The sequence below is a fragment of the Sabethes cyaneus genome, chromosome 2 (genome assembly GCF_943734655.1).
Source record: "Sabethes cyaneus chromosome 2, idSabCyanKW18_F2, whole genome shotgun sequence".
Lineage (NCBI taxonomy): Eukaryota > Metazoa > Arthropoda > Insecta > Diptera > Culicidae > Sabethes > Sabethes cyaneus.
In genome coordinates, this window is record NC_071354.1 from 244,402,106 (window position 1) to 244,429,885 (window position 27,780).

Below are 27,780 nucleotides of genomic sequence, written 5' to 3' on the forward strand. Positions count from 1 at the left end.
TTATTTTATTAAAAAATCTCGTTAGTTTGATTGCTACCGACAATAGTAACATACTGCTTAATTGTTTAAACAAAAAGAACAAAGTTTGAATTTAGTGATAAATATATTCATAAATAATCCAAATGTTTCTACCAAATTTACAGCGTAATTTAGCGAACTTGTGTCCTTTTATCAACAATCACATGGCATTAGATCATGAAATCGATCCTTTACTATTGCTGCCTAACGCTTTCGTGATGTATACGTTTAACAATCTGTTGGCGGAAGTTTTGGTTTTTTAATAAATAAAAATTTTTAGACCCTCCCGCATTCGTGCACCTACCTTATTTTACTCGCATTTAGGAGCGTAAATTTTGGCTTCACTTTTTCCTCGCCCATGACGATGTAAAGCTCAACCATGCAAAAAACTGCCGCCTTTCTCACCATCGATTGACTGTCATCTGTTAACTGCAGGTTAAAAACGCGGTCATCAGTCAAATGAAGAATGAAAAATATAATGGCGTTGTTCCACCTACCCTAGCTATGTTTGGCATAATATTATCTAAGTGATTATCTGTCAAATCTTTCCCTTGCTCATGGGCCAACTCTTTCAGAATTTTCAGCGCACACAGATTCGCCGGGAAGTCGCCTGTCGCGATGACTGGGTTGAGAATATTTACAGACACATCAAGAGGTAAAACAGTTGCAATTTTGACAACAATTAAATCAATCTCCCGCGAAACCTGCACGAAACGAACAAGAAATGTGAGAGGAATATAAGAAACTGAATTGGATGTTCGTTAGGCAGACAACTTACCTCTTTGCTAATTTTGTAACAATCGATTATCTTTAACAGGATCAATTCCAGGAAGTTACCCCAGCACGCTTTCATCTCTGAACTACGTACAATACGGCCGAGCGTTTGTAGTGAAGCGATTAGCACTGTGTTGTTTTGGGATTCCATTAGGTTTAACAGCATTTTCATAATCGCTCTGGAAAAGAGGAAGTAAAAATTAGCTATGACTCTAACGAAAGGCTCCCTCCGGTTTGATTGATTTGATTGATTCTAACCTGAAATTTTTAATTGGCAGTTCGCAGTTTCCGTATTTAATACACAACTTTAGATTCTCCAATACTTGAACTGTCGTTTCTAAGCTTGTTTCATGTGACAATAAGATAGCAGCTTTAATGATATCTTGTTCCTTGGTTCCATCTGCAAAAGATAGACGGTGTTAAAACTCAGTTCGGCGAAGAATAAAGCAAGAGTTCCATACTTTCTAATACTAATTCGCCAGTATTTGTAAGTGTATAACTGGGATGGCGATGCTGTAGCGCTGAAGGATTGTGACCACCGTCGATTGCATCCTGTCGTACCGTATTTTCAGGCGTGTTCGATTCGGTCGTAGTGACGGACTGAGTTTTCGATCCATTGCAAGAATCATCTTTCTCCAGTCTGAAGAGAAACCAAAATGAAACTAAACAATAACAGGTTGGACTGCGAAGACCTACCCAATATGTCCATTTAGTCCATTCGAAGCCAACGAGTAACCGTCGGCGTTTTGCAGATGCAGCTCGCCCATTTGGCTTATGCCGGAATCCTTACTGTTTGCATCTCTGTCTAGTTTCGCCTCGAAGCTGTAGTTCTGAATTTCGGCTGTCGTTTTTCGGAGACTTTTGTAGACTTCCTCCGTGTTCATCAGCTCCGTTACGTCTACGGAAGCTTGTCGCGACCTGGAGGCTGAATGTAGGCGGAAAATTATTTTTCAATTCGAAGCTAAAGGATCCCAAATGCAAATACTTACTCGACATATTCTGTAAGCTGAAAGGACCTTGCTGTGGGCTTAGCAGTGGTTTAGGACTTGAAGACGACAAAGGGGAGGAAGGACTTTGTGTGCCTATTAATCGAAATGAAATTAGATTTTCAACCGAATTTAACCAAGTTCAAACAACCAACCTGAGGTACTCCTTCGCATGTGCTGTTGGATGATTCCTTTAGCCGTATCTTGGTACTGCTTTGGAAGATTGCCTAAAATCATTGTCATCTGAAAGGGGATCCAAATTACCATTAAAAATAGAACTAAACCAACAGATAGTAACGATTCGAAAGTACCTGTGAAGTATTGCAGTTGTACAGTGCAACTATGCAAGTCCGAGCCTGCGATTTCAACTCCAGACTCTTCTGATCCAGTGCTGTTTGGATAATTCTCAAGATTGCCCGATCAACCTGCTGCTGGTTTTGACTATGGGTTATGAATTGTGCTGCAGTACAATACGAAGTCGCTAAAGTAGTCAAAAATTTAAGTGTCGCTTGGCGAGTTTTGGTGTTTGGAGTCTGGACCGGATCAACCACAATCCTATAATAATTAAACTGTTAAAAAGGATCATCTGCCAGTGCAATCTTCTTCCTAGTACGCTACCTAAAAACACATTGCATTTGAAGGTCCGCTGGAAAATACTCGTAAATCAACTGTAGAGTTTTCCATATTTTCCCATGCATGGAACCGAGCAGGTCGCCTCCCAGTTTTTGGAACAAGCGCGTTAGCAATATGAACAACCATTCGTGTAGATCATTAGAGTGCGCCAGTATCAATTCGTTCACCGTATCCAGAAACAATGAATAGACTTTAATGTGGGGATCCATAAACATTTTGCGGAAAAGTTCCAGAACGCTCTACAAATATTCATCTTGTGACAAACCGAGTTATCGTCAAATTTGATTGGAACTTACCTGCAGCTGTTGGGGCGTCAACATTTTTCCTTCGCTTAGATACTGCGTCAAGTTACATAGTCCATCCTTTCGCTCGGACCAGTGAGCAGACGCGCAAAATTGAATAATAGTTTCAATGTCCTCAATTACTGGCCGCGAACTGTCCAGTCGCGTTCTGGAGCCATTCCATGAGTACGACTGCAATTGTATAAAAAACATTAAACCTTCTGCTCAAAAATCATACGAACGAATACGTACATCGGCGCCCCTCCTGTACGAATCGAAACTTCTCTCGGAACACACCGACGACGCTTCGCTTTCGTCCGATTCGTCGCGGGAGATTTTTCGGTGCAACCCGAGCCGATTGAAGTCGGCCGACATGTCCGGATCGTCCGGAGACAGCGCATCGGCTAGGGCATTTTCCGCCTCCCTGCTCTGTTGGAGTATCTTTTGCGACAGCACCGGACCTCGGCCGGGGTTCATCGGCGGTCGATCCAGCCGTCGCGGACTGTTTGTACTGTAGACGTTACGTCGCAGTGATCCGAATTGGGTGTTTCTGGGAAGGTCCATTATAAGAGTCAAACGTTAATTTTTTTTATCACTTCGAAGTAAATTAAATAATTTCAAAATTTGAAAAATACTTGACCTTTGAATGTAATTTTGAGCAGTTCAAACATGAAAAATTATCGAATATTTAGTAGGTATTAGCATCCCTACTGCTAGAGTAGATAGGGAAATTCACCACAAAAGACACCATTCCAATCATAGTATGCTAGTATTAGGAACTTAGCTACAGCAAGCATGGCAACAAGTGAACAACGCATAGGGTACAAATTATTAATTCTCATCCATAGTTCTTTCTATGTCCCACTATTAAAAAAGCTACGCACGGAATTCCTCAATATTTCGGTGAATTAGGATTTAGAAATTGAAGTTTTTGTGTTCAGATGTTTCTAGATGCGGTGTCTGTGTGTTGCAGGTGCTAACGGACGATGTTCCCTCAACGGAAGCAGAGAAAAAGGTATTTCTAGATGCGGACCGAAAGGCGAAGAGTTTTATAATTGGATTCCTGGTTGATGAAATCTGGAAGTAGTCTGGAATAGGCGCACAGCGAAAGAACTGTAACAACTTTGTGAAGTTTTATCCAAAAAGTCGCTGGCAGCTTGGCTGGACTGGATAACACGCTCCGACATTCCGTTTAACCGCAACCTGGAGGGCTCAGTAACCGCAAGGTTACCGATTCTGCTTTGAAAATTCGATGACAAAGTAACTTTAGTAAGGGTTTATTCTCAGACACCTCATCACTCTTCATGCTGAATTCTATATTATCCCGATAAGGCCTATTGACAGTGTAAAAATGACTATTATAGTTAAATACAGTACATTATAGTACAGGAGTCCAATCAGAGTTAAGATCTGAGGATTATCCCAGCACTGAAAATACTTCATGCTTTCTTCCCATAAAACGCGTGAGAAACGTGCCGCTCGAGCCAAAAATGCTGATACCCATAAAACGCGACACTTGATTATATTTATGGTAGACTAATCTATTTTCAGAGAGCGAAAAAAGGTGCTTATCATTGGCCAATTGCAGCCTGGATTCTGGTCTAAATGTCATTACCAACAGACCCCGAGGGTTCGACTTAACTTCCAACGACTGTAAATAAATTATTACCTATAATGGAAGCGTTTGGTACGGGAGCTCCATGCTTTCTTCCTTCCTTGATTTCAAGGAGTTTAGGGTGAAATTAGTCGTTATCGATTTTGCAAATTTCAAAAGCAGTTTTTCTGTTTGAAACAACAATTCTGCTTATGAAAATATATTCGCTGTGTTCAGATTGGCAAAAACAATGCAGAATATATATTTTTAAAAACAGAACCCCTGTGTTGCACCCAAAAACTGCTTCAGAAATTGGGCTTTACGACAAAAACTTAATAATTGCTAGTTGCCCGTTAATGGAATTAGGTATTATTTTTGGTTCCACTTTATTCCTTGGAATTCTCTCTGCGGTACATGCTGCGCAGTTGACCTGGCCGTTGACAAGAAAAATGATTGATTCAAGTAATTGTCATGTTGGATGGTAAATGGTTGAATAATGCGCTCAAGAACTAACACGAAGTTCCTCTTATTCAGCAACTCCTATCTCTACCTCCTCGTGGTACCATCCGGGATTCGTTCCTTAGTGGAAATCGGACAACCGGTGAAAACTAGGGTCGTATGCGGGCAGAGAAGGGGGCACTCATGCGAAAGCTGAGTAGAGTGTAAACTCTCCGTCTGCAAGACGGTTCTTGTAGAAGGTAAGACTATTAAGAACCAAAGCAGAGGGTCCATCCAAGTACCAGGGCGACCTCCACAGTAATTTGCCCTTGCTGCATCAAGCCGGTCACTGATGCAGTGGACGATTTCTTACCGTGCATGCTCTCTCTGCCGAAAAACAAGGAAACGAATGAGGTGGAAAGGAGAAAGGGGGAGGAACAGGACTTGAACGATACGCTAGCAAAGGTTCAGTCCTGATTCTCATCTATCCTCAACACGCCGACTCGTTGTGAGTCGACAAACGGCTCCAACTCTCTACTCACGGGTCGAGATTCACTCTGCTTGATCTCTGACTGTGTGCTGGAGGCTGGGCTGAAACTAAAGGAGAACTGAACAGTTATGGCCAGTAGGATGGTCAAACAATCTAAAAATATATAACGTCGAGAATGAGGGTTACTCAAAAATTGCTGAGTCTCAATAAGAGATCTCAGCAAGCTTACCGGTCTTGCGACAGGACATTGTCCGAGTAAATATCGTGATCGGAATCTCAGTCTCGTACAAGATGATATTTAACCTCGGAACACTTGCTCTGCAATCGTGGAGCACAAATAGTACGCAGACTGCAGTATCTCAAAAAGGGGAGATCTGGTTGGCGTCGCTGATCAGGGTACTAGGTTCATAAACCTATTGATCCCTGATCGGCGCATGTCTAGCTCCAGCTACCAGCTTGTCATTTCCTCAATAAGTGATAGCCCAAGTAACATTTTGGGTTTTATTACACTCTTATGATGGCATTTAAGACCAAAATTAGCCATGAAGACCGCCATAAGAGTACAACATAACTTACATTGTTGCTTGAGAAGTAAGTTTAAAGCGTATATAGTAAAATAATAAAACGGGGCATACCACAATAGTTCAAAATACTGGACGCAGTGGTAAGAGTACCCAACAGAAGAGGAAATTGTCACGTTCCAGGATGTTTCCAAGAATTGGCTGCGTTAGTGTGAGATTAGATTAGATTACATAAAGCGCGACATTTGATGACGAGAGACTCACAAGAGTCAAAATGGTCATCTCGTTACTGACAAATAGCGAATTCTGCATTGATCAAATCCGAATGGAACAATATGCGGATTGGCTGCTAACGGTAGAAGAAACTTCTATGCGTTAGTTTGAAAGTAGAAACTTAGAGCACCTAATATAAGGGTGCGGCAGTAGTTTAGTCAGTAAAACATTCGAGTAGTAACCGAAAGAGCGTAGGTGAGAGGTCCAGCTGCCATTAAACGAACTATTTTCGGTATTTTTGGTCTAGACACCGAGCTTTTTCAGTTTATCCAATCATTCTTCGCACCAGCCAATTCCTTACTTTGCAAGCATAATCTTTCGTTTATGTGAAACTCTGCAGAGGGGAGTAAATCTAAGGCATCGCCAAATCATAATCCAGTACATGGTGGCTAAAAGTTGTGAGACCAGTTACTAGCGTAGTCAAAGAGGATCATGGCTCCGCTGGCCAACTGAGTCTCAAAACTTCAATAATCATGATAATCAGGTCACCAATGGGGCCCACGGGACCAAACATGTTGTTCGACAAGACGGTCAAAGGGATCCTGTTAGAGATTCTGGTAAAGCGAAGACCCTTCGAGGTGAGCCCATGAATCCCCTAAAGCCGATGGATCTTGACAGTCTGACGGTGCCAGATCCGAAGTGACTTCCACAAATGGCCCAGGAAACTTCAGTAAGATCCGTGGGAAAAGCGAAATCACGTGAAGCTAGCTCCTCTCCCAAAACCTCCGGGATTTCCGTGTTTTCTAAAAGCCAGCGAGCGGAAAATCCATAAACAATACAGAACACTAGGGTGCTGCAGATAAACTTCCATCACGCGAAAATAGCATCGAGTGTACTTTCCAGGAGGTTTATCAAAGACGCTGTGGACCTTGTCCTGATTCAAGAGCTCTGGGTCTGCAAAGGAAGAATACAAGGTATCCAAACAACCAAATGTAGGTAAGTCATTCAATGATGACAAGCATGAGCACGACTCTCCGAGAGGTGTTGTTTTAATCAACGCAAACATTAATTGCTTTCCTGTTACAGAGTATAGTCAAACGATACATAGTCGCGATCAGAGTTGAGGGTACCAACCGCCAGCATCGACCTACTTTCCTGGTGACGTTCCTTCATTTGGTGAACGTTAACACATTCTTTTTTGGCTGGTAATGCGTAACATCGGTACCTCGCGTACCTGCAGTTATAAAATAGACCCCACAGTAGTCATTAGCCTCTTATCCAGCAACTCGTCTCCCAACCTCCTGGTGGTACCAGCCGGAATATGAGTAACGATCAACTTCGCTGCAGCCAGAGGAATGGTTATCTGTAGTACCCATTTTGCACGAGGGAACATTCGGAAGCACACCTGGAAACACCCTAATGGAGAGGCCTGCTCTCAGATCGACCACGGTCTGGTTGATGGCCAGTACTTTCCTGATGTCACAGACGTGCGATCCTTCCGGGGACCAAACGTTGACTCGGACTACTATCTCGTAGTAAGCAAGATCCGCGCCCGGTTGTCGAACGTATTCAAATCGAAGCCAACGAGGAAGATACGACTGAATATTCGGTGGTTATCAGCGGAGGGAGTTGCCGCAGAGTACTCTCGGAAGACTGATGAGCGGATCGGTGAACATCACGGAGAGAACCTGTACGAACAGTGAAGACACATCCACGACGGGATCAGTAGTACAGCGCGGGAAGTGTTCCAGTGAGTGGTTTGACCCAACTCCTGTTATATGCAACGACAAAGAGAGGAACTTGATTACCGTAAGATCGGAGGTGGCTAGGAGTTGGACACAATATTTCTATGCATTGTTGAATGGTGAACAAGATGGAACGGTCAACAGAAACAGGATAACGATTGAGGATGATGGATAAGCTGTGGATCCACCAACTTTGGACGAGGTTAGGAAAGCAGCGAGAGAACTGAAAAACGGCAAAGCAGCTGGAAAGGACGGCATCCCCGCCGAACTGTTGAAAGTCGGGAGCGAACGGCTGTATTGTGCAATCTATCAGGTTATACTAAAGGTATGGACTGAGAAGGAATTACCTACGGACTGGTTGGAAGGTCTCATATGCCCAATTTACAAAAAGGGCCATCGACTCGAATGTAGCAATTATCGAGCTATTACTCTCCTCAATTCTGCATACAAAATTCTCCCCCGCATCCTGTTTCTCAGACTGAGGCCGTTGCAGGAAACCTTTGTTGGCGGATACCAGTGCGGTTTTCGAGAAGGCTCCGACGCTCCACGACGGACCAAATGTTCACCTTGCGACAGATGCTCGATAAATTCCGGGAATTCAACTTGCAGACTCATTTGTTTATAGACTTCAAGGCGGCGTACGGTTCAGTTAAATGAAACTAGCTGTGGCAGATTATGCTTGAACATGGTTTTCCAACAAAACTGATTAGGCTGATACGTGCTACCCTTGATGGTTCAAAATCAAACGTCAGGATAGCGGGTGAAACATCGGACTCGTTTGTGACGTTAGATGGTTTGAAGCGAGGTGACGGACTATCGAACTTTCTGTTCAACATTGCATTGGAAGGTGCTATTCGAAGGGCCTGCGTGCAAAGAAGCGGTACCATCATCACGAAATCTCATATGCTCCTAGGGTTCGCAGACGACATCGATATCATCGGTGTACCTTGGTACGTTAGTGACATGTGACAACGATGTGAGCCGTGAAGTAAAAAGGCGGATAGCGGCTGCCAACAGGGCCTTCTACGGATTACGTAGCCAGCTGAAGTCCCGTAACCTACAACTCCGTACAAAACTCGCACTCTATAAGACGCTAATTATCCCGGCCGTATTCCACGACCACGAAGCGTGGACGTTGAAAGAGAGCGACCGACGAGCTCTTGGCGTTTTCGAGCGTAAGATCCTGCGATCAATTCTTGGCGGCATATTAGACGCCGCTGGCGGGCTGGCCATGTAGCAAGGATGCCGAATGAGAGACCAGCGAAAACAATATTTAGCAGAAAACCCGACAGAGGCTGACGATTTCGAGGCAGACCCCGTACCCGTTGGATGAGCGCTGTTGACGAGGATGCTAGAACAGCGGGTGCTAGGGGCGACTGGAGAGTGGCTGCCCAAGACCGAGTAATGTGGAGACGGCTCCTGAATTCTTCGTGATAATCTGTTATCTGTAAAACCAATAGAAGTCATTCTCTAGGAGTTTAACGTGGTGCAAGGCGCATGGAACCACTGCAAATGTTTGTCAAGTGGACCAGACCTGGACGCCAAAAGTCAAGAAGCGATCATGATTGGTTATACTCCGAACGGAGTACGAGAAATAGAAAATCTGAATCTAGACAAGAGCAGAAACCGTCCTTAATATTATTAACGTAATTAATTATTAATAAGAGCAAGAGGGGCAAGTTGAACCAGTACAAGGACCAGTAACAAAAAAAACTATGCTGAAGAAGAAAAAAACTCAAACAATAGCCAAGAGAATTTTGAAGATCCAGAACACGAACCAGCTGAGCAGACATCCGACGCGCTCCCTTCACAAGAAAAAAAGACGCGAAACCATTGGTGAGTCGTCGACGCATATTGAACGGGAGCGCAAGTCTCAGATGTTCCTCAAACCTACCAAGATGCTCTGAATTTGGAGCATCGAGACGAGTGGTTGAAAGCTGTCAAAGATAAACTACAATCAATGGAAGGAACTTGGTTTGGTAGTTAGTCCCTTGCTCGACTGGCGTAAGCCATTAAAATCTGAATGAGTATTTCGAATTAAGAAGAATGAGTAAACATGCGCACTACAGTACTTCACGCCTCCCTTGGGATACTATAAACGCCAGGTTTTCAGCAAGATTGATAGGTTTCTCACCAAGTGGCGTTAGTATTCGAGTGAATTCTGTTGTTTTAGCGTGCCTATGCATCGAAGTTATCGCGAGTAACGAAAGGTAAAAAACCACCTCCACTTTTTAATTTTGCGCGTGTTTTCTTGTCTAATTAGCCTAGCAGCTGGCTCGTCTTCAATTGCGGCTACTTAACCTTTACTTTCCCATGGTAACAAGGCGATCCATGACTTCCGATCAGAAAGTAACAGAAAAATTGGTGCATAAACATGTTGTTTGGCTTCACGAATTGCTTACTGATAACTTTTTCAAATGATCAAAAACTGTAAACCACTTGAATACCCTGAGATAGAGAAGATTAAAAAACAACTGAGTTTTGCTTTTTTAAAAATCAATGGCAACGCCTTGTTTCCAGTCACTTACGTTGTCGTTTCAGAATCAGAACATGTCAAACAAGGCACTTCATCAAATTCAAGGATAGATTAAATGAATCTTTATTTTCAATAGCGTTTAAAAAAATACTGGCGGGCGTTAATTGCTCAACAATTCAATCACTTAGGCAAAATCTTCGTTGTTATCTTTTTCTTTCACTTACCTTGTCGGGCTTGTTTCGCGGGAATTCGCCAGCGAGCGGGGGATGCCGGAAGCTTTTTTAGGAACCGTTCCGGTTTGTTTATAAAGAGAAGGAATGCCATAAGTATCACGCAGCTTACTCGACGGTGAAGTACTTCTCGACGTAGCTGCAAGTTGGGATTAACAAAAAAAAATACCGTTATTACTAATTTTGTTGTTTTAATTTTAATTGAAAATGCATTATCTTGATCGCAGAAACCAAAGATGACCATATACGGTACCCAAGTATAAAGTAAAGAAGAAATTTCTTTTTTTTTATATTTGAGATTATCAGACATTACAAAATGTCACAAAAAATAAAATACTCGCATAACCATTAAATAAAGGCAAATTAATCTATACCTATAAAGAAGGATTTCTGTCTGTCTGTCTGTTCCTTATAGAATCGAAAACTACTGAACCAATCGGCATGAAAATATGCATGTAGAGGTTTTTTGGGGCCAGGAAAGGTTTTAGTGATGGTTAGAAACCCCTCCCCCCACTAAGAGGGGGGGCTCCCATACAAATGAAACACAAATTTCTGCATAACTCGACAACTAATCAAGCAAATACAACAAAATTTGGCATGTGGGTGTTTCCGGTGACAAGAATTTATTCTATGGTAAATTGAGACCCCTCCCCTCTTTATAAGGATAATTATAACTCCTCTCCTCTTTAAAAGGGGGGGCTTCCATACAAATTTCCTCATAACTCGAGAACTAATCAAGCAAATGGAACCAAATTTGGCACGTGAAGGTTTTCGAGGGCAAGAATACTTTCTATAGTAAATTAGGACCCCTCCCCACTTTAAGAGGGGGGGGCTCCTGTACCAAAGAAACACAATTTTCCTCATAACTCGAGAACTAATCAAGCAAATGGAACCAAATTTGACACGTGGGTGTTTTTGGAGACAAACATTTTTTCTATGATGAACTGGGACCCCTCCTCACTTTAGGAGGGGGGGCTCCTATACAAATGAAATACAAATTTCCTCATAACTCGAGAGCTAATCAAGCAAATGAAACCAAATTTGGCATGTGAAAGTTTTCGAGGGCAAGAACATTTTCTATGGTGAATTAGGACCCCTCCCAACTTTAAGAGGGGGGGCTCCTATACAAACGAAATACAAATTTCCTCATAACTCGAGAGCTAATCAAGCAAATGGAACAAAATTTGGCACGTGGGTGTTTTTGGAGACAAAATTTTTTTCTATGATGAATTGGGACCCCTTCCCAACTTTAGGAAGGGGGGCTCCTATACAAATGAAATGCAAATTTCCTCATAACTCTAGAATTAATCAAGCAAATGGAACCAAATTTGGCATGTGAAAGTTTTCTAGGGCATGAATATTTTCTATGGTGAATTAGAACCCCTCCCCACTTTAAGAGGGGGGGCTCCTATACAAACGAAATACAAATTTCCTCATAACTCGAGAACTAATTAAGCAAATGGAACCAAATTTGACACGTGGGTGTTTTTATAGACAAAAAAGTTTTCTAAGATGAACTGGGACCCCTCCTCACTTTGGGAGGGGGGGCTCCTGTACAAATGAAATACAAATTTCCTCACAACTCGAGAGCTAATCAAGCAAATGAAACCAAATTTGGCATGTGAAAGTTTTCGAGGGCAAGAATATTTTCTATAGTGAATTAGGACCCCTCCCAACTTTAAGAGGGGGGGCTCCTATACAAACGAAATACAAATTTCCTCATAACTCGAGAACTAATCAAGCAAATGGAACCAAATTTGGCACGTTGGTGTTTTTGGAGACAAAATTTTTTTCTATGATGAATTGGGACCCCTACCCACTTTAGGAGGGGGTGCTTCTACACAAATAAAATACAAATTTCCTCATAATTCGAGAACTAATCAAGCAAATGGAACCATATTTGGCATGTGGGTGTTTTTGGATGCAACCATTTTTTCTATGATGAATTAGGACCCCTTACCTTTTTAAGAGGGGGGCTCTCATACAAACGAAATACAAATTTCCTCATAACTCTAGAACTAATCAAGCAAATGGAACCAAATTTATCATGTGGGAGTTTTTGTAGGCAAGAATATTTTCTATGGTATATTTTCTATGGATTTCCCCACTTTAAGAGGGGGGGGGCTCCTATACAAACGAAATACAAATTTCCTCATAACTCGAGAACTAATCAACCAAATGGAATCAAATTTGACATGTAAGTGGTTTTGGACGCAAGATTTTTTTCTATGGTGAATTGAGACCCCTCTCTTCTTTAGAAAGCGAGTTATGGCCCATCTCCCCTTTAAGAGGGTGGGCTTCCATGCAAATGAAATGCAAATTTCCTCTTATCTCGAGAACTAATCAATCAAATGGAACCAAATTTGGCATGTGGGAGTTTTAGATGGCAGAAATTTTTTTTATGGTGAATTACGACCCCTTTCCCTTTTAAGAGGGGAGCTCCCATACAAATGAAATTCAAATTTCCTTATAACTTGAGAACTAATCAAGCAAATGGAACCAAATGTGGCATGTGGGAGATTTTGGAGTCTTGAATTCATTTTACGATAGTTACAGACCTCTCACCCCTGTGGTAGGGGGATATGGACTCTCATACAAATAAAACAGAAATTTTTGCGAAACTCAAAAACTAATCGTACTCGAGACTCTTCCATAAAACATTAGTCAATACAAGACCAAAAAAACTATCTATAGTAACACTTGATCATTCAGGACGAGACGGTCGCGAGTGTTGCCGGTGACCTGCCGTCGGAAGCGCCGCCCACTGGGGGGCTTGCAAAATTCGAGATTGTGACAAAGATCATCCGAGATTCATGATTTATGTACAACACAGGTTAATTTGTGGCAATACGAAGTTTGTCGGGTCAGCTAGTGTTATTTAAATCCAATTCACCTAAATCAAAACCGTAGAAAATTTATTAAATTGGTAGGTATGTCGGTTTGATGTCTGTACCAGGAATTGTTTTATTGTCATATTTTGAATATGAACGAAAAATTAGTATGGAACCATAAAACTCGAATATGAAACCATTGAATTCGATATGTTTTAAAATATTTAAAATCAATAGTAGCTTTTAATACGACGCTACCAATGGACGTGTAAACTTTCGGACAGCACTATTAAAGCAGCAACATTCTTGTAGAGGTTTTATATACAAAACAAAACAATACAGTCAATTCAGTACAAGTTATGACAGATTAGCGCACATACGGGTTACGATTACTTACGCTGGGACTGCGAGACACCGGCCCGGGAGCGTATTTTTCGTTCGGGAGTAGAAGGCTGTTGCGGTGTGGCATTCGAGGCAGATATCTTCTTGGAACGAGCTTCGGAAAAAAGATATTAAAAATGAAAATGCAAATTACTCGGCTCCGAAATTCTGAATGATGACACCGATTAATGAAATAAGTGATGTGGTCACATTTTTACGGAAAAGAAAGAAGAATTCATAAAGAAAGTAGGTATTGATTTTGTAGAAGGATGAGATGTGGTAAATAGGTTAAAATATTTTTAATACAATTTGTGGTTAATTTTACTTGTAAAAAACAAGCTTTGCAGTTATTGTTTTGAAATTGTATTAGTTGAAAACATTCCAATATTTTTTTCCAATTTGAATTTTGAATAACAACGGATGACTAAGCCGATGAGAATTATGATATAATATCAATGTTATATAAGCCAAATATTATGGGAAAAGTTATAGCATTGTAGATAGTATTGTTAAAGATACTTTCACTTAGAAGCTATCAGTAAAATAACTACGACTAAATTACCTTGTTGAGCATACTGTCCCTCTGCAGTTGTGGTTTAGATCAGCGTTTACGAATGGATGATATGTATGAGCGCATGCAAAAAGACAAAAAATAATGAAAAACAGAATCATTTCATTAGAATCGGTAGAAGTGTTGTATCATTGTAAATCATGCAATTTCTTTGTAGGTAATTCACGGTTTCGCTCAATTTGTTGCGTCACCCTCTTGCGTGTGTCGATCAGAAGTATTATCAATTTCTGATACTCCTAAATTCTATGCAGATTTTGAAGACTGAGATGATTACCAGTCTTGCTCTTGCAAACAATAGGATACACTATTATATCCAAATGGTTCTGCCTTAGCAAACTGCATAATAACATCAACGCCTCCGCTTCGACAAGTTCTCAAGTAGGAGGCTTTTTAAGCTGAAATTCACTAAAGTACCGCAGGGGAACAATTTAGGACCACTGCTTTTTACGACATTTAACTAGGTAGGTATTTTGTAAATTACCTTATCTTACTTTGGATAAAGAAAATATTTCTGTCTTTTTACAGAATAAGAATTTACGAATCAAATAACATTGGTTCAATATTTAACTATCAAATAGATTAGTAAATCACACTGTTTCGAACGCCAAAAAGCCAAACCGCAGGATTAAGATGAAAAAGTATGTTACCGATAATAGTGAATGCATGAAGGAACTAAATGAACGGAGGAATACTCACGCAGGGAAGCGGTACCGGATGATATTTTCTGTCGTGCCATGTTCGAGTATTGTGCCCGCGCTCGAGCTCTTTGTGCGGCGGCAGCATCGACGGCCGAAATACTTCGTAAGCCAGCTATAATAGTGATCGAATGAAACGGAACGAAAAAAAAAACACAAAGGGAAACTTTTAGCCAGTGTGTTAGAGCACAGCAATGCAGCGGCGGGGCGGCGCGAGTACTATTAGCGCATTAGCATGAGCAGAAACAAAAAAAAAAAGCAGGTCAGTCCAGTCCAGTCACAATTGTCAACTGGGTCGTCAACTTAAAATTAATTAAAAGAAGCATTGAGCGGCCAGCGGTGGCGTTATAGGTAGCTACTGTCACATTGTATAACCTCGGATCGGTGTTGGGGGTTGATCGCGGTAGGCAATCGGAATTCCACTACGATTGCGCGAGTAGGATTTGGGAAAGGATGGTGTACGCTGCAGTCGCGACGTCGATGAGCTATTAGCGGATGACAAATTTTCAGTGCTAATACTGGCTACTTATGATAAATGTTCCGCGCGTCGGGCAATTGTTCCGGGATAATGTTAGCGTAGAATAAAGAATTAAAAATCCCCTTATTAGTTAGTACACCACACAGAGAAAAGCGATGTTGCGCATGCTGTTGTACGGGACACAAACATGAATGTGAGCGATGAAACATCGAATACGACTGACTGAATTAATGGTTTAAGTTTTGTGTGAAATGTGTCATGCTAGCCTGTCAAACTGTTCGTGACTTCAATAGTTGATGTGTTGGTAAAATTCGATCATTGTTTAACGTTTTATGAAACACCTAAAACAATGTTAGTGATGTTACACAATTACCTGGTGGTTGTGCAGATGCTGGACTTCTCAGTCCCGAAGATTGTCTACGTTCTAGACAAGGACAACAGTTACGAGGAAAATGACCGTGAAAATAATGATATTAGTATGAGTTAATCCTTCAAAAGAAAATAACAACTTCTAAGATGGTTAAGCGGAAGGTTGCGCGACTCAACTGTGTTTTGTGAGATTTTTTTTTCTGTATGATCCAAACTTGTAACCAAAGAACAAAATGGAATTTTTAGTCTCCAAACAAACACAACCAACTTAATCATCTAGCTAGCTAGCATATGGACGATAACAAAAACACATACTTATCACCGCACCAGAGACAGAATTTAAGCTACTATTGCTGCCACGTAAACTAACACTCATTGAGTTGGTACCATTAGTCGCAATGCAGTCCCGGTCTTTTTCCAGCGTGCGCTGAGTTGCGGGATCCAGCGATCCGTACAGTTGATCGGCGAGATCCGGAAAGTGTCTTCGAAAGCTCCAAAATGCACTGAAAACAAGAGGTGAGATGTTTAATGTTCGCTTTTAGAGTAATGGTAATAATTCTCCTTGAAACGGGGCCACTAATGACACGAGGTCTTCAAATATTAGAACTTTTGTACCCGATTGGTAAAAAATGGTTGAAAAGAGTGAGAATTACACTTTAAATACCTCGAAACAGTGGACACCTCGATTGCTAAGGGGCCCGACAGTTGAAAAAAAAAGTTGCATTTTGAACAAACCTTGAGAACTATATTTATGTGATTTTTCCTAAATTTTCAATGAAACAACTTACAAATGACATGGTTCTGTAAAGAGAAGAAGATCAGGGCTTTCAAATGTAGTTTGAAGATCTTTTTTGGTCGCTATATTGGATTTTATCAAAAAATCGCCGTTATGCCAAGCTTTTCTGTAGTCAACTACATATGACACGAAGACTTTTTCCTCTTACGAAAATGCTTCACTCGACGCAGAATAACAACTTAGAGCAGTCAGCCGGTAATTCAGGAATATAAGATGTGTATATGTTGTATAGGATTGGTCCCAGAATCATGCCTTGAGGCACACCTGCTTTAACAGGAAATTTATCGGATTTAGATTTCTGATAGACAAATTGCAAAATTAAAATTTAGCAGTTTCCTAATTTAAATAAACCTTTATGCCAAAAGCTGCCGAATGCTTTTTTATGTCCAGAAGAGCAGCTCCAGCAGAGTGGCCATCGGCTTTATTAGCACCTATCATATTAGTCACACTGAGCAATTGATGAGTAGTGGAATGCCCATGTCGAAAACCAAATTATTCATCTACAAAAATTGAATTTTCATTAATGTGTAACTTCATTCTGTTAATTCCTTTTTTCGGGTTATCCAACTGGTCGCTTAATAGCGTATAAAACTCTGCACTGGGCCCTTTTGTGATGTCAACATAGTGTGAGGGAGACCTTAAACATCAGTTCTACCTGACGAGACAGGCAATGTCGCCCACTAAAACACAGGTAGAACCCTAAGTATAGCCGTCATGCCTATACCCGCAGGCGGAGGCGTTCCGGTCCTGCGCGGACTCCACGAACTGATCCTAAGAACTCTCTGCCAAAGGCCGGAATGTCATATTTTAAACATAATGATGATAATGATGATGATGAGAAGAAAAATAATAGATCGAATTTGTAAATGTACTTTGGACTTTTTGTACCACTCGAGTTGCAATATGTGGTATAGTGAAGTAGTGGAGAATTCGTCAGCCCCGCCTGACACCGGTCTTCAACCGCGCGCCCGCTTTCAATTTTTCACCACAAACAACCACAAATGAACCAATAGGTAAGACAAATTTCGGAGCATTGGTGGTTATCAACTAATCAGGGCAAATTTAATCTTTCATCCCCTTAGCATTCACAGTGCATTCCCACGATACAAAGTAAATTGAGCGCAGCACAAGCTGGACGTTCGCGGTAGTCGACAGAAGCTTCAAAATATAGAGACTCGCCCGCCTTCCAACTCTCGAGACCAAAGAGCTAGTGCTGTAAAGCTCTGGGCTTAAACGTCTCTCTAAGACTCGACACCTTCCTATCGACAGACCCCGCGGGCGGCCATCAGAGCACACGACAGCCACGGGGCCAGTGCAAAAGTCCTACTCTATCTAGCAGCACCGCCTAGCCGAAACTCGAACACGCGACACGAATTGATCTTATTTTCCATCTGATAGCTAAGAAGTGCTATTACCCGTAATCATTACAGAGTGGTCCTTCGGCATTCAACCGGATCTGGTATCCAGCTTACATCCTCTTACTAACCCTAAACCCCCGATCAACTCAATCAATCCGACATTTTTCGGAGATATTTGTGACAGTTGTGATAAATAGGGATGAATCTAGGGCTGTCGGTATTGGGCGCTTTTGGTGAAAACCGGTATTTCGGTATTGGTGTAGAAAATAGCGGTAATACCGGTAAAATACCGGTATTGGCAGATTATTCGAAATCAGAAGAAATTTCGATGTTTTTCAGTAAATCTTTTTATTTTGAAACTTTAGTTTCAGTATTGTTGCTTAGCAAAGTAGAATTTAAGCAGATATTATACTCTTAGCGATTTAATTCCCTTACTAAAACGAATTTTATTGCCAACACTTCCAACAATTGAAAAAACTTCCGGTTTCATCGATGTCTGGTGAATGGTTCTAAGCGCATCAGGAATTTTCCTTTCATTTCTTGAAATTTGTAGTATGGAAACCCGCCTTTAATTATTTACAAAATATCTTGTATTGTAGCTTCCAGCATAATTAATGCCCCGGTCTCGTACAGCCTCTCAACAATTTTTTCTCCATCCCCAAACCTAAACTCCTGCATAACGTCATCCTCTTCATCCTCGTTCACAAATATTTTCTCTTCTCTGTTATCAATCCCACTATTCGAAGATAGTGGGATGCAGATTTCATCTCCTTTTTTAATCAATGTATCACTCGAAAGACTTGAAAAATATTCCAAATTCTTTCCGAGCAGATCCTTTGATGGAAAGAATGCTCAGAGCTCAAAGATTCCCGTATTCTGATCAGAGCCCGGCATCGTCGAAACAAATAAATGAAGCTAACTTTCCCTTACCTTCGCTTCATACATGAAGCGACTTGTATCATTTATTGAGCACAACGTTTCAAGCAAGCTTCAGCTGAAGCTACTAACTGTGTAAAATGACGGCGATTGACAGTCAGGCACGATTTATCGATGTTGAATAGATTAATCATAATATGCGTTAAATTGTAGGAAATGTTACTCAAAATCAATTCAATTGCATTCAAAGTCTAGACTGACCTTTTTCTGAATATTTTATAGAGAAATACAAATGAAACTTTAAAACCGGTCGTCATGATGAAGTGAAAATCGTTTCAATGACGCTGATTGAAGCCAGTTTTGAAACAAAGCGGCGCTGGTTCTGTTGAAACTGAAGCTTCATTACTTCATTGTTGAATAACAATTTACTATTGTAAGGGACGTTTCTAGGCCCTGATCTTGTTTCCCAAATTCGTCATTTGAGAGCGTTGAATATCAAATTGTTCAAAAATAAATTGAAACACGACGTCTGGCTCATGCAATGAAAATTTTTTACAGCAAAACGGGTTAAACGGGTTCAAGAGCTATTTGAATTATTTGACCCACAATTTCACTCTCTTCATTGTTAGTAGTCGAAGAATCTCGTTGGCATTAACACCAAGTTGTTTTTCTAAGAGTTTTATAATCTTTTATCAAATTTAGCTCTTATTCGAATAAGAAGTTGTAAAAAACAAGCAGATTAGAAAATACCGGAAATATCGGTTTTTTGCCTATCCAAAACCGGTATTTCGGTATCCAAAAATTGGCCGGTATTACCGGTTTCGGTACTACCGGTACTACCGGTTAGACAGCCCTAGATGAATCCCAGAAAACTTCAGCTATTAATTATCAGAGATCCCCATACTGGCCTTATTCTTAAACGGAATAAAAGTACTTTCTGAACAACGCAACAATCACATTTGGCAAATTTTTACCCCGAGTCTCACTTGAAATCACAAAAGTATTTTGATATATTCCCACATTCAGAAGTAAAGGTGACCGCTGTTCATTTACTGATTAGTTGAAAAGCCCTACACCACGACAAGGTTCAGCTTTATCGTAGGGGATTATGCGTAGTTTAACATGTTCCAATAATCTTACTTTAACTCCCTTGTGGCCTTTAAAAGGACCGTTGGTTACAAGTAACATTAAAGCCAAACAACGTTCATTGTAAATATAACGTGCCATGCGAATGTCCTTCTCTTTTGACATAAATGGCAAGGGGCACGTAAGTTAGCGGCATCGATTCACTATCTTTTGCTTCGAGAAGGTTTAACTAGTTTACTTTCACACCTTACCGCTTGTTACGTAGCAGAAAATATGGCACATACGCAACAATTTCTGTTTTATTTGTATGAGAGTCCTTGTCCTCCTAGCACAGGAGTGAGGGGTCTCAAATCATCATAAAATAAATTCATGCCTCCAAAAACCCTCTCATGTCAAATTTGGTTCCATTTGCTTGATTAGTTCTAGAGTTATGAGGAAATTTGTATTTCATTTGTATGGGAGCCCTCTCTCTTAGAAGGGGAAGGGGTCACAGTACACCATAGAAAAAATTCTTACCTCCAAAATCCCTCTCATGTCAAATTTGGTTCCTTTTGCTTGATTAGTTCTCGAGTTATGAGGAAATTTGTATATTATTTGTATGGGAGCACCCCCTCCTATAGAAGGAAGGGGTCATAATCCACCATAGAAAAAATGCTTGCCTTCTGAAATCTCTACATGCTAAATTTGGTTCCATTTGCTTGATAAGTTCTAGAGTTATGAAGAAATTTGTATATCATTTGTAAAGGAGCCCCCTCCCCTCTTAGAAGCGGAAAGGGTCTCAGTATACCATAGAAAAAACTACAAGGTATACAGCCCTATGGGTTGTACGAAAGGGTGACGTAGGACTATATCAGATCATTAGATCGAAGACTGTAAACTGCATTTCTGGCGTATGTATGTTTATAAGAATTTGTGAGTGTCATTGTTTAACTGAATGATTAAAAGAGCGAAATATCCAGATTCAATTCTGCATTGAATGCAATGGTGACCCCCTCTCTTAGGAGGGGAAGGGGACTCAGTACACCATAGAAAAAAATCCTACCTTCTAAAACACCCACACGCCAAATTTAGTTCCATTCGCTTGATTAGTTCTCGAATTTTGAGGAAATTTATGTTTCATTTGTATAGGAGCCCCCCCCCCCCCTACGCCCTCCATAAAATTACTCTCTTACCCCCTCCATAAAATTGCTGGTCATTTTATCTATCCAACGACATATAAATTGTTCAGTTTCGTTTAGTGGTTTAGTAGTTATTAGCATTTGAAATCTTTCATTCAAACGTTACACTTCTATTTTCGTTTTCACAAAGTGCTACCCAGTCCCATATAGTAAACAAAGACGTAGTCCTACGTCAAAAATCCTGCCTTCTGAAACCTCCACATGCCAAATTTGGTTCCATTTGCTTGATTAGTTCTCGAGTTGAGGAAATTTGTGTTTCATTTGTATTTTTTTTGTCGGAAGATTTGATCACTTCGACCATTATTTTGATCTATTGTGGTATACTTCTTCTTTTGTCTAGGTATTAGTTGCCGACATAACACTAGTGTTTGTCATTGTCAATTCATACCTCTTCTCCCAGTCCGGCATTGAACTTCTTATGAAGTTTATTACCTGATTGGGATTTGCAGACCAGACTTCGAAAGGCTTCATTGTTCCTTTACCGAAGGTTCTTAGTCTGCGAAGAGTTAGTGCACTATACTGGCAGAGCAGATGTTCTGCGGTTTCGCTTTCGAATTCGCAGAGTTGGCAAATATCATTGTCCGGCCTACCAATCGTTTTGAGATGGCGTTTGCTCGGACAGTGACCGGTAAATAGTTCTATTATTATACTTAGTTCGATTTTCTTCAAATTAAGCAATGATAGGCTTTTTACGGTCTGGCTGTATAAAGCGATTAGACTGTCTTAGTCCTGTACAGGATTTCCAATTTTCCTCTATTGTTTTGTGTCCCCATCCACGAAGTTCGAATTTAAGCGCGCTTGGTGACACACCACAGAACGGTTCTGGGCCGATAAAGTCCGTAGATTCATTTGTATAAGAGCCCCCCTCTTACGCCCTCCTTAAAATTGCTCTCTTACCCCCATAAAATTGCTGGTCATTTTATCTATCCAACGACATATAAATTGTTTCATTGATTCATTGTATTGGCAGAGCACGCTTTCGCTACGTAATCAGTGCTTCTAGTGATATTATAATTTCCTAAAACTTGTCATTCCATTTATCGATCTGCTATATATCAACAAACGCTCAGCAAAACATAATTGCTAATGGAAAAAAAAATTAACTGATCATATCGATCATTACGTGTTCATAAAGCTACCAATGTATAATTTGGAATTAGATATTTGGTTGCGCACATATTTCGTTGAACTAGCGATTTCCGAAAAAGCAGCAACACAGTATCAAACTTTAGTCACATCAATGAACTTTTAAAGAGCTTTCAACTTTCGCCGCATCGATAAGCTTATAGTGAAGTAAACAAACAAAACGCAAACGCAGGAATCAAAAACTGGCCTCCGATGCAAGCGGGTTAATTAAACATCCTAGTGATCCTACGCATTATTCAATTGCTGCTGTTAATCTTGATTGAATCAGAATGCCTTGATAAAGAACACAACCGGTGCGTTGGCTGCGGATCAGCTGTGTTTATGTTTGCAAGCTCCGCTATTTGACATGTATTACCAATACTAATGCAAAATTCAAATAAGCGTTTAGGTTTTTATGGGACACATGAGATGTACAGTACAGTGTTTGTCGCACTAACACAATAACGTTAGCCACTTTCGGTTTCACCTTACGCGTAGGTTTTCACACATGAGAATAAAAATGTTCAAAGGCTGATCTTGGTACAGTTTGATTAGTCCTCGTTCCAGTTACAGTCCGATCTCGGTCCGGAAGTCTGGAATAATCTAGAGGCAAAATTTGCTGGAATGACCTTTTTATGCCACTTTCCGTGCAAAATAAGCAAATTTTCTATCCACAACTTTTCATCCAAATATCCCGTTAAGGGGAAACCGAAAGTGGCTCAAGGATGGCTGGGTAAATGGCTACCATTCGAAGCTTGTATTGTTTTGTGCCTTAAAAATGCATCTGTATTGGCAGAGCACGCTTTCGCCACGTAATCAGTGCTTCCAGCGCTGTTATAATTTCCTAAAACTTGTAATTCAATTTATCGATCTGCTATGTCTCAACAAACGCTCAGCAAAACATAATTGCTAAAGGAAAATAAATTTAATTGATCATATAGATCATTAAGTGTTCATAAAACGTATAATCTGGAATTAGTTAATAGATATTTGGTTGCGCACATATTTCGTTGAACTAGCGATTTCCGGAAAAGCAGCAACACAGTATCAAACTTTCGTCACATCAATGAACTTTTAAAGAGCTTTCAACTTTCGCCGCATCGATAAGCTTAAAGTGAAGTAAACAAACAAAACGCAAACGCAAGAATCAAAAACTGGCCTCCGATGCAAACGGGTTGATTAAACATCCTAGTGATCCTACGCATTATTCAGTTGCTGCTGTCAATCTTGATTGAATCAGAATACCTTGATAAAGAACACAACCGCTGCATTGACTGCGGATCAGCTGTGTTTATGTTTGCAAGCTCCGCTATTTGACATGTATTACCAACACTAATGCAAAATTCAAATAAGCGTTTAGGTTTTTAACGGACACATGAGATGTACAGTACAGTGTTTGTCGCACTAACACAATAACGTTAGCCATTTTCGGTTTCGCCTTACGCCTAGGTTTTTACTAGTGATCGACATGAGAATAAAACATTTGTTTCGTTGGGATTTTCAAAGAGCAAACCGATACCTAATTAACTACGCGATAGCGAGGGGAGCCGACCGGGAGGCAGCACACAGAGGGGTGGTGGTCGACGAACGTGATGCGGCGATGTACATATATTCCACCATAACTTCGAAGTGTCTGGACGGTTCTTCATCAAACGTCAAGGGTAAGTCACTGAGAACATTCCGTTCACCTCTTTCATAGAAATTTTGTTCAGTCTGTGCCTTACTGTGCTGCCGAGGTGCTGATCATGTGAAACCTGTCAAATTCGCCAGCGCTCAGATTGAACGTTTGATCGTTTTGACATTAACAAACATTGGCAGGGCTGCCAATTTCTAACATTTCAAAATTTAAATGTCAAAAATGTGGGCCACAGTGTGCCATAAACTGTGAAATGAGTGTATCGCAATTGCAATCAATGAGGTCAGCTGTTCCCTAAATTGAGCCTGCCTCAATGTTCTAAGCGACTTACCCTTGTCAAACGTCGTTTGTCAAACACATGATTTTGACATAAAAGAATCAGTGTAGGGGGGTTGACCGGAGGGGACCGGTCTCTTATAAGGGGAGAGGAAGGTACTCTGGCAAAAAAGTCATGGGTTTATACCGCCTTTAGACATTACCCTTCTCTATCGACAGACTTCGCAGCCGGCTATTAGAGTACAGGAATGTTACGGGGCCAGTGCAACGATCCTACTGACTCTATCTAGCAAGCACCGCCTAGCCGAGATTCGAACATACGACTGGCTTGTAAGACCACCATCGTAGGTACCTCGAAGCTAACAGGGCGGGCAATCTGGCAAAAGGGAAGGATTACCACTCACTTTTCAATAACTTTTCACTTTCAGGACATCACATTAGACTGGATTAAATGTTCAAATGATAAAATCGATTAAAGAAAAGGGGTGGTTTTGCACTCTGGCGTACTTCCCAAGCATAGATATCAAATTGGTATAGGTTTAAACGTCGTAAAGAATCTTCGAGCTGTTGGGACGCGGGTGTTTTGTTACTTTTTTTTGTAAAAGTAAACCACATTAAACAGATGGTGTGTTTAACTGTCGTCCCTGCCTGTGAAGCAAAGTATTATGAAGAAAATGTATGGGGAAACTTGACCTTCAAACTTTTCGTAAATTTTCACTATAAAAATCCATTCATAATTGACAGAGCTATTAGCGTTCAAAATCTTTCATTTTTTCGTGACGCTCCTTAGCGAAGGAGGAGACCGCTGATTCAAAGTATTCATTTTCAACCAATCAGATGCAAAAGTTCCAATATTTTAAGACCTCGTTCAGTATAGTGGCCCTTGTTTCAACGACAATTACTCAGGGACAACAAAAACTTACTATCGACTGTGTCTCCTGGCATCGCTGTCCGCATCGGCGATTCCCTTTCGCAGCGCGTCGCGCAGCAGCAGCATGTTGCGTTCCAACGCCTTCGTGGGCCATTCCTCGAACAGCAGATACATGATTTCGCAGAGCGTGCTTCGGATGTCTTTGGACTTAGATTGCATGAGATTCTGGGTTATGATTGGCACAAGTTTCGGAGCGTGAGTATACTTTATGACGTACTTGAGGGCAATGGTGCCGGCCGACGATATGATCTTTGCGGCATTCTGAATTAGGTTTATCAACTCCTGCAGAATGTAGATGACAAACTGGTCCATGCGATTTTTCAGCGTTTTGCTCATGTAAGCTAGCGTAATGCATGCTTCGCGGATCACTTGCGATCTAAGTTCTTTTAAAATATCCAGGAATGCAATGGACAAGTCTTTCAGCTGCTGCGTGAATGTCGGCGAACTCTGGACGCTGATCATCAGAAGCGATCGGATCTTTTTCAACGCATCCACTCGCTTCTCCCAGTCGACGTTTTTGTCTCCTATAAGAATGTTGATGGATTTCATGTGATCGTCCATGTCGCGCTGGGAAAAGATCGACAACTGTGGAACGTTTTCGAATGAGTTTTCAAATATTTCCCCGGAGACGGCTCCGGCAGCAAGCAGATCTCCGGATCCCTGCGTTTCGAACAGTGGTTTTCTAGGTGTTGCGGATGGCGTTCGCTTTACCAGTCGGGCAGGTCTGGCCATTACATTCGCATCAACGTCGTCACCGAAAACGGCGGCATTCAGCGCCGAAGGAAGAAGCAAGCCATCGTTTCGTGTTTCGTCAAACTTTTGCTCTAAAATAGCGAACTTAGTAGGAGGAACGTCCTTCTTCCTGAGATCGACCCGTAGTTTGTCTCCGACATGTTTGTATATTTCAACTAGTGTTTGAATTGCCGCATCCCGTACCGTTGGTGTAGGATCCCCCAAGAGCAGTACTATGGGTTGAATGTACGTCTTCACGGATAGCGACTGAGTTCCGTACTCGTTCAATGCGTTTATTATGGTCTGTAGAAATTCTTCACGAACTTTTGCGTTCTTATGCTTGAAGCACATCGTCAGCTTGTCCAGTAAGGCTTGCGGAGAAACTACTCTACATTCCATCAACTTGTGCAGTAACAGTTGTGCTTTCTCCCGCACTGTGTCTCGACTATCACCAAGGCGATCGATTACATGTGGCAGAATGGTAGAAGTGTAGGCATTAAAATCTTGTCCAAGCCGAACGATCAGCTCGGTAAATGCTTCTAGAGCACGTTGTGCGATCTAAAACAGGGGAAAAAAAAGGAAAAAAGTAATTCAAAACCTTAGCTTGAACGACAAATGAAACTACTCGTAACGGCGCGAGAGATGAGATTACCTACAATGATGATTATTTAAGCATTTACAGAGAGTTGAAAACAATCACAAATGCAAAAAAAAATATTTATATTTTTCTTCGGCAATCATCACTGCCTGAGAACAACATAGCATTTGCACAGTTCCATACGGTTCATTATATCGCAGGATGGGCTCTAGTGAAGCGTAACATTCGCAACGTCTCTACCCCGGCCGGGACGGGACTGATATGATCGTTTCGATAAATATCTTACCTTAAAATGACTGCCAACCATCCACGGGATCAGTCCGTCTATTAGCAAGCCCAGGTCCACGCATTCGATCGAGTTCTCGGCATCGCTCAGATATAGCACCAAATCTTCGGCGAGCTGCGCTTTGACCCGCATGTCCGCCTTTGCCATCTGTGTTATGAAGCCATCAATGTCTGTTGGCTTGTGGTAAGCCATCCTCTCAAGTAGGTTCGAATAGGCGAAAATCCGAGATTTCGTTCACTCACAATACTGTTGGCTGATTCTGATCGTTACGTTATCACTTAATATGTTCTATCATCGGAATATTTTTACACATAAACTTAAAATTTTAGAAAGTCCATCACTTTCCACAACCACTTAGATTACTTTACTCCTGCTTAGTAATTTCTCAATAGACTGAAAAAATAAAAAAAAAACAACACAGTTAAATAACTTGACAACTTATGCTGGTGTGTCATTTTCGACTCAACGCAGCAACCTTCAGCCGGTTACGGCAACTTTTTAAGCACCTCCTCAAAATAGTGCCTTTAAGTCATCTCAAAGCTTCACTTAATCTTCATACATTTTCTTTTAAACAAACGAAACGCGTGAAATAATAGGCGTGCAAATATTTACACAAATTAAAGCTATGCATGTCAATCGGTTGTTGAGTAATTTCATCCGCCTACAAAAATATGCTAAACACTTTAAAATTGAAAACTCCCCTAGTTAGTAGCAAAGTTTGCGTCTAACAAATTGTTAGCTACTCTTCTGCTTTTTCGATTAAGCCAAAGTCACTTTCACGAAATCCACAGCACAAACATTTGCCAAGACAAAAAAAAACTTCACAAAAACCAAAACCCGTTCCGCAAAATTTGCAAAATAAATAAGCAAACGCCCAATATTTTGCCAATTCGTAATTCGTCATCCATTTTGAACGTCAGATTTTTTCCAGGCCGAACCGAAAACAGCAGCAGCAGCAGCAGCCTACCACGTAAAACATGACTCTCTCGAGTGCGAACTCGTACCTGCTGCCGCGGAAGGATCCGATCCGTAATGTAATGTAATTGTAAAACACTAGCACGAACAGTCTACGCAGGCAATCGCGGCTACACAACTTGCAAATTTATCTCAGGTGTTTTCTTCGAAAAAGTAGTAAAATTTGTCGGATTTTGTCATATCCAAAACACTTCTCGACGAGC

At 41.0% G+C, this 27,780-nt stretch overlaps 1 protein-coding gene across 4 annotated transcripts; it reads right to left on the bottom strand.

The window, feature by feature from the left end:
• Positions 1–27,780, bottom strand: LOC128738647 (CLIP-associating protein). 4 transcript variants are annotated; one of them, XM_053833949.1, is made up of 22 exons: positions 27,607–27,780; positions 26,603–26,995; positions 24,979–26,276; positions 16,040–16,227; positions 15,729–15,779; positions 14,879–14,992; positions 14,174–14,194; positions 13,628–13,726; positions 10,394–10,538; positions 2,945–3,242; positions 2,708–2,884; positions 2,397–2,650; positions 2,090–2,333; positions 1,934–2,021; positions 1,782–1,874; positions 1,489–1,717; positions 1,254–1,432; positions 1,051–1,192; positions 797–971; positions 516–722; positions 323–447; positions 1–254 (listed from the first exon to the last, which is right to left on the bottom strand). In XM_053833949.1, exons 2-22 carry the CDS (start codon positions 26,792–26,794, stop codon positions 194–196), a joined length of 4,380 nt encoding a protein of 1,459 aa, XP_053689924.1. In that variant the 5' UTR covers positions 26,795–26,995; positions 27,607–27,780; the 3' UTR covers positions 1–193. The 4 variants fall into 4 exon arrangements, with proteins under 4 accessions (XP_053689924.1, XP_053689925.1, XP_053689927.1 ...); XM_053833950.1 differs by having other exon boundaries at positions 27,570–27,780; XM_053833952.1 differs by lacking the exon at positions 15,729–15,779 and having other exon boundaries at positions 16,112–16,227.

What these genes read in the sequence shown, in the direction of transcription:
- LOC128738647 (XM_053833949.1), bottom strand. Translation starts at nt 26,794, where the DNA reads ATGGCTTACCACAAGCCAACAGACATTGATGGCTTCATAACACAGATG. An exon ending in ACAACTGCAATACTTCACAG is followed by an intron (nt 2,022 to 2,089) that starts GTACTTTCGAAT and finishes ATCCCCTTTCAG; the next exon opens with ATGACAATGATTTTAGGCAA. An exon ending in CTAAATGCGAGTAAAATAAG is followed by an intron (nt 255 to 322) that starts GTAGGTGCACGA and finishes TTCCGCCAACAG; the next exon opens with ATTGTTAAACGTATACATCA.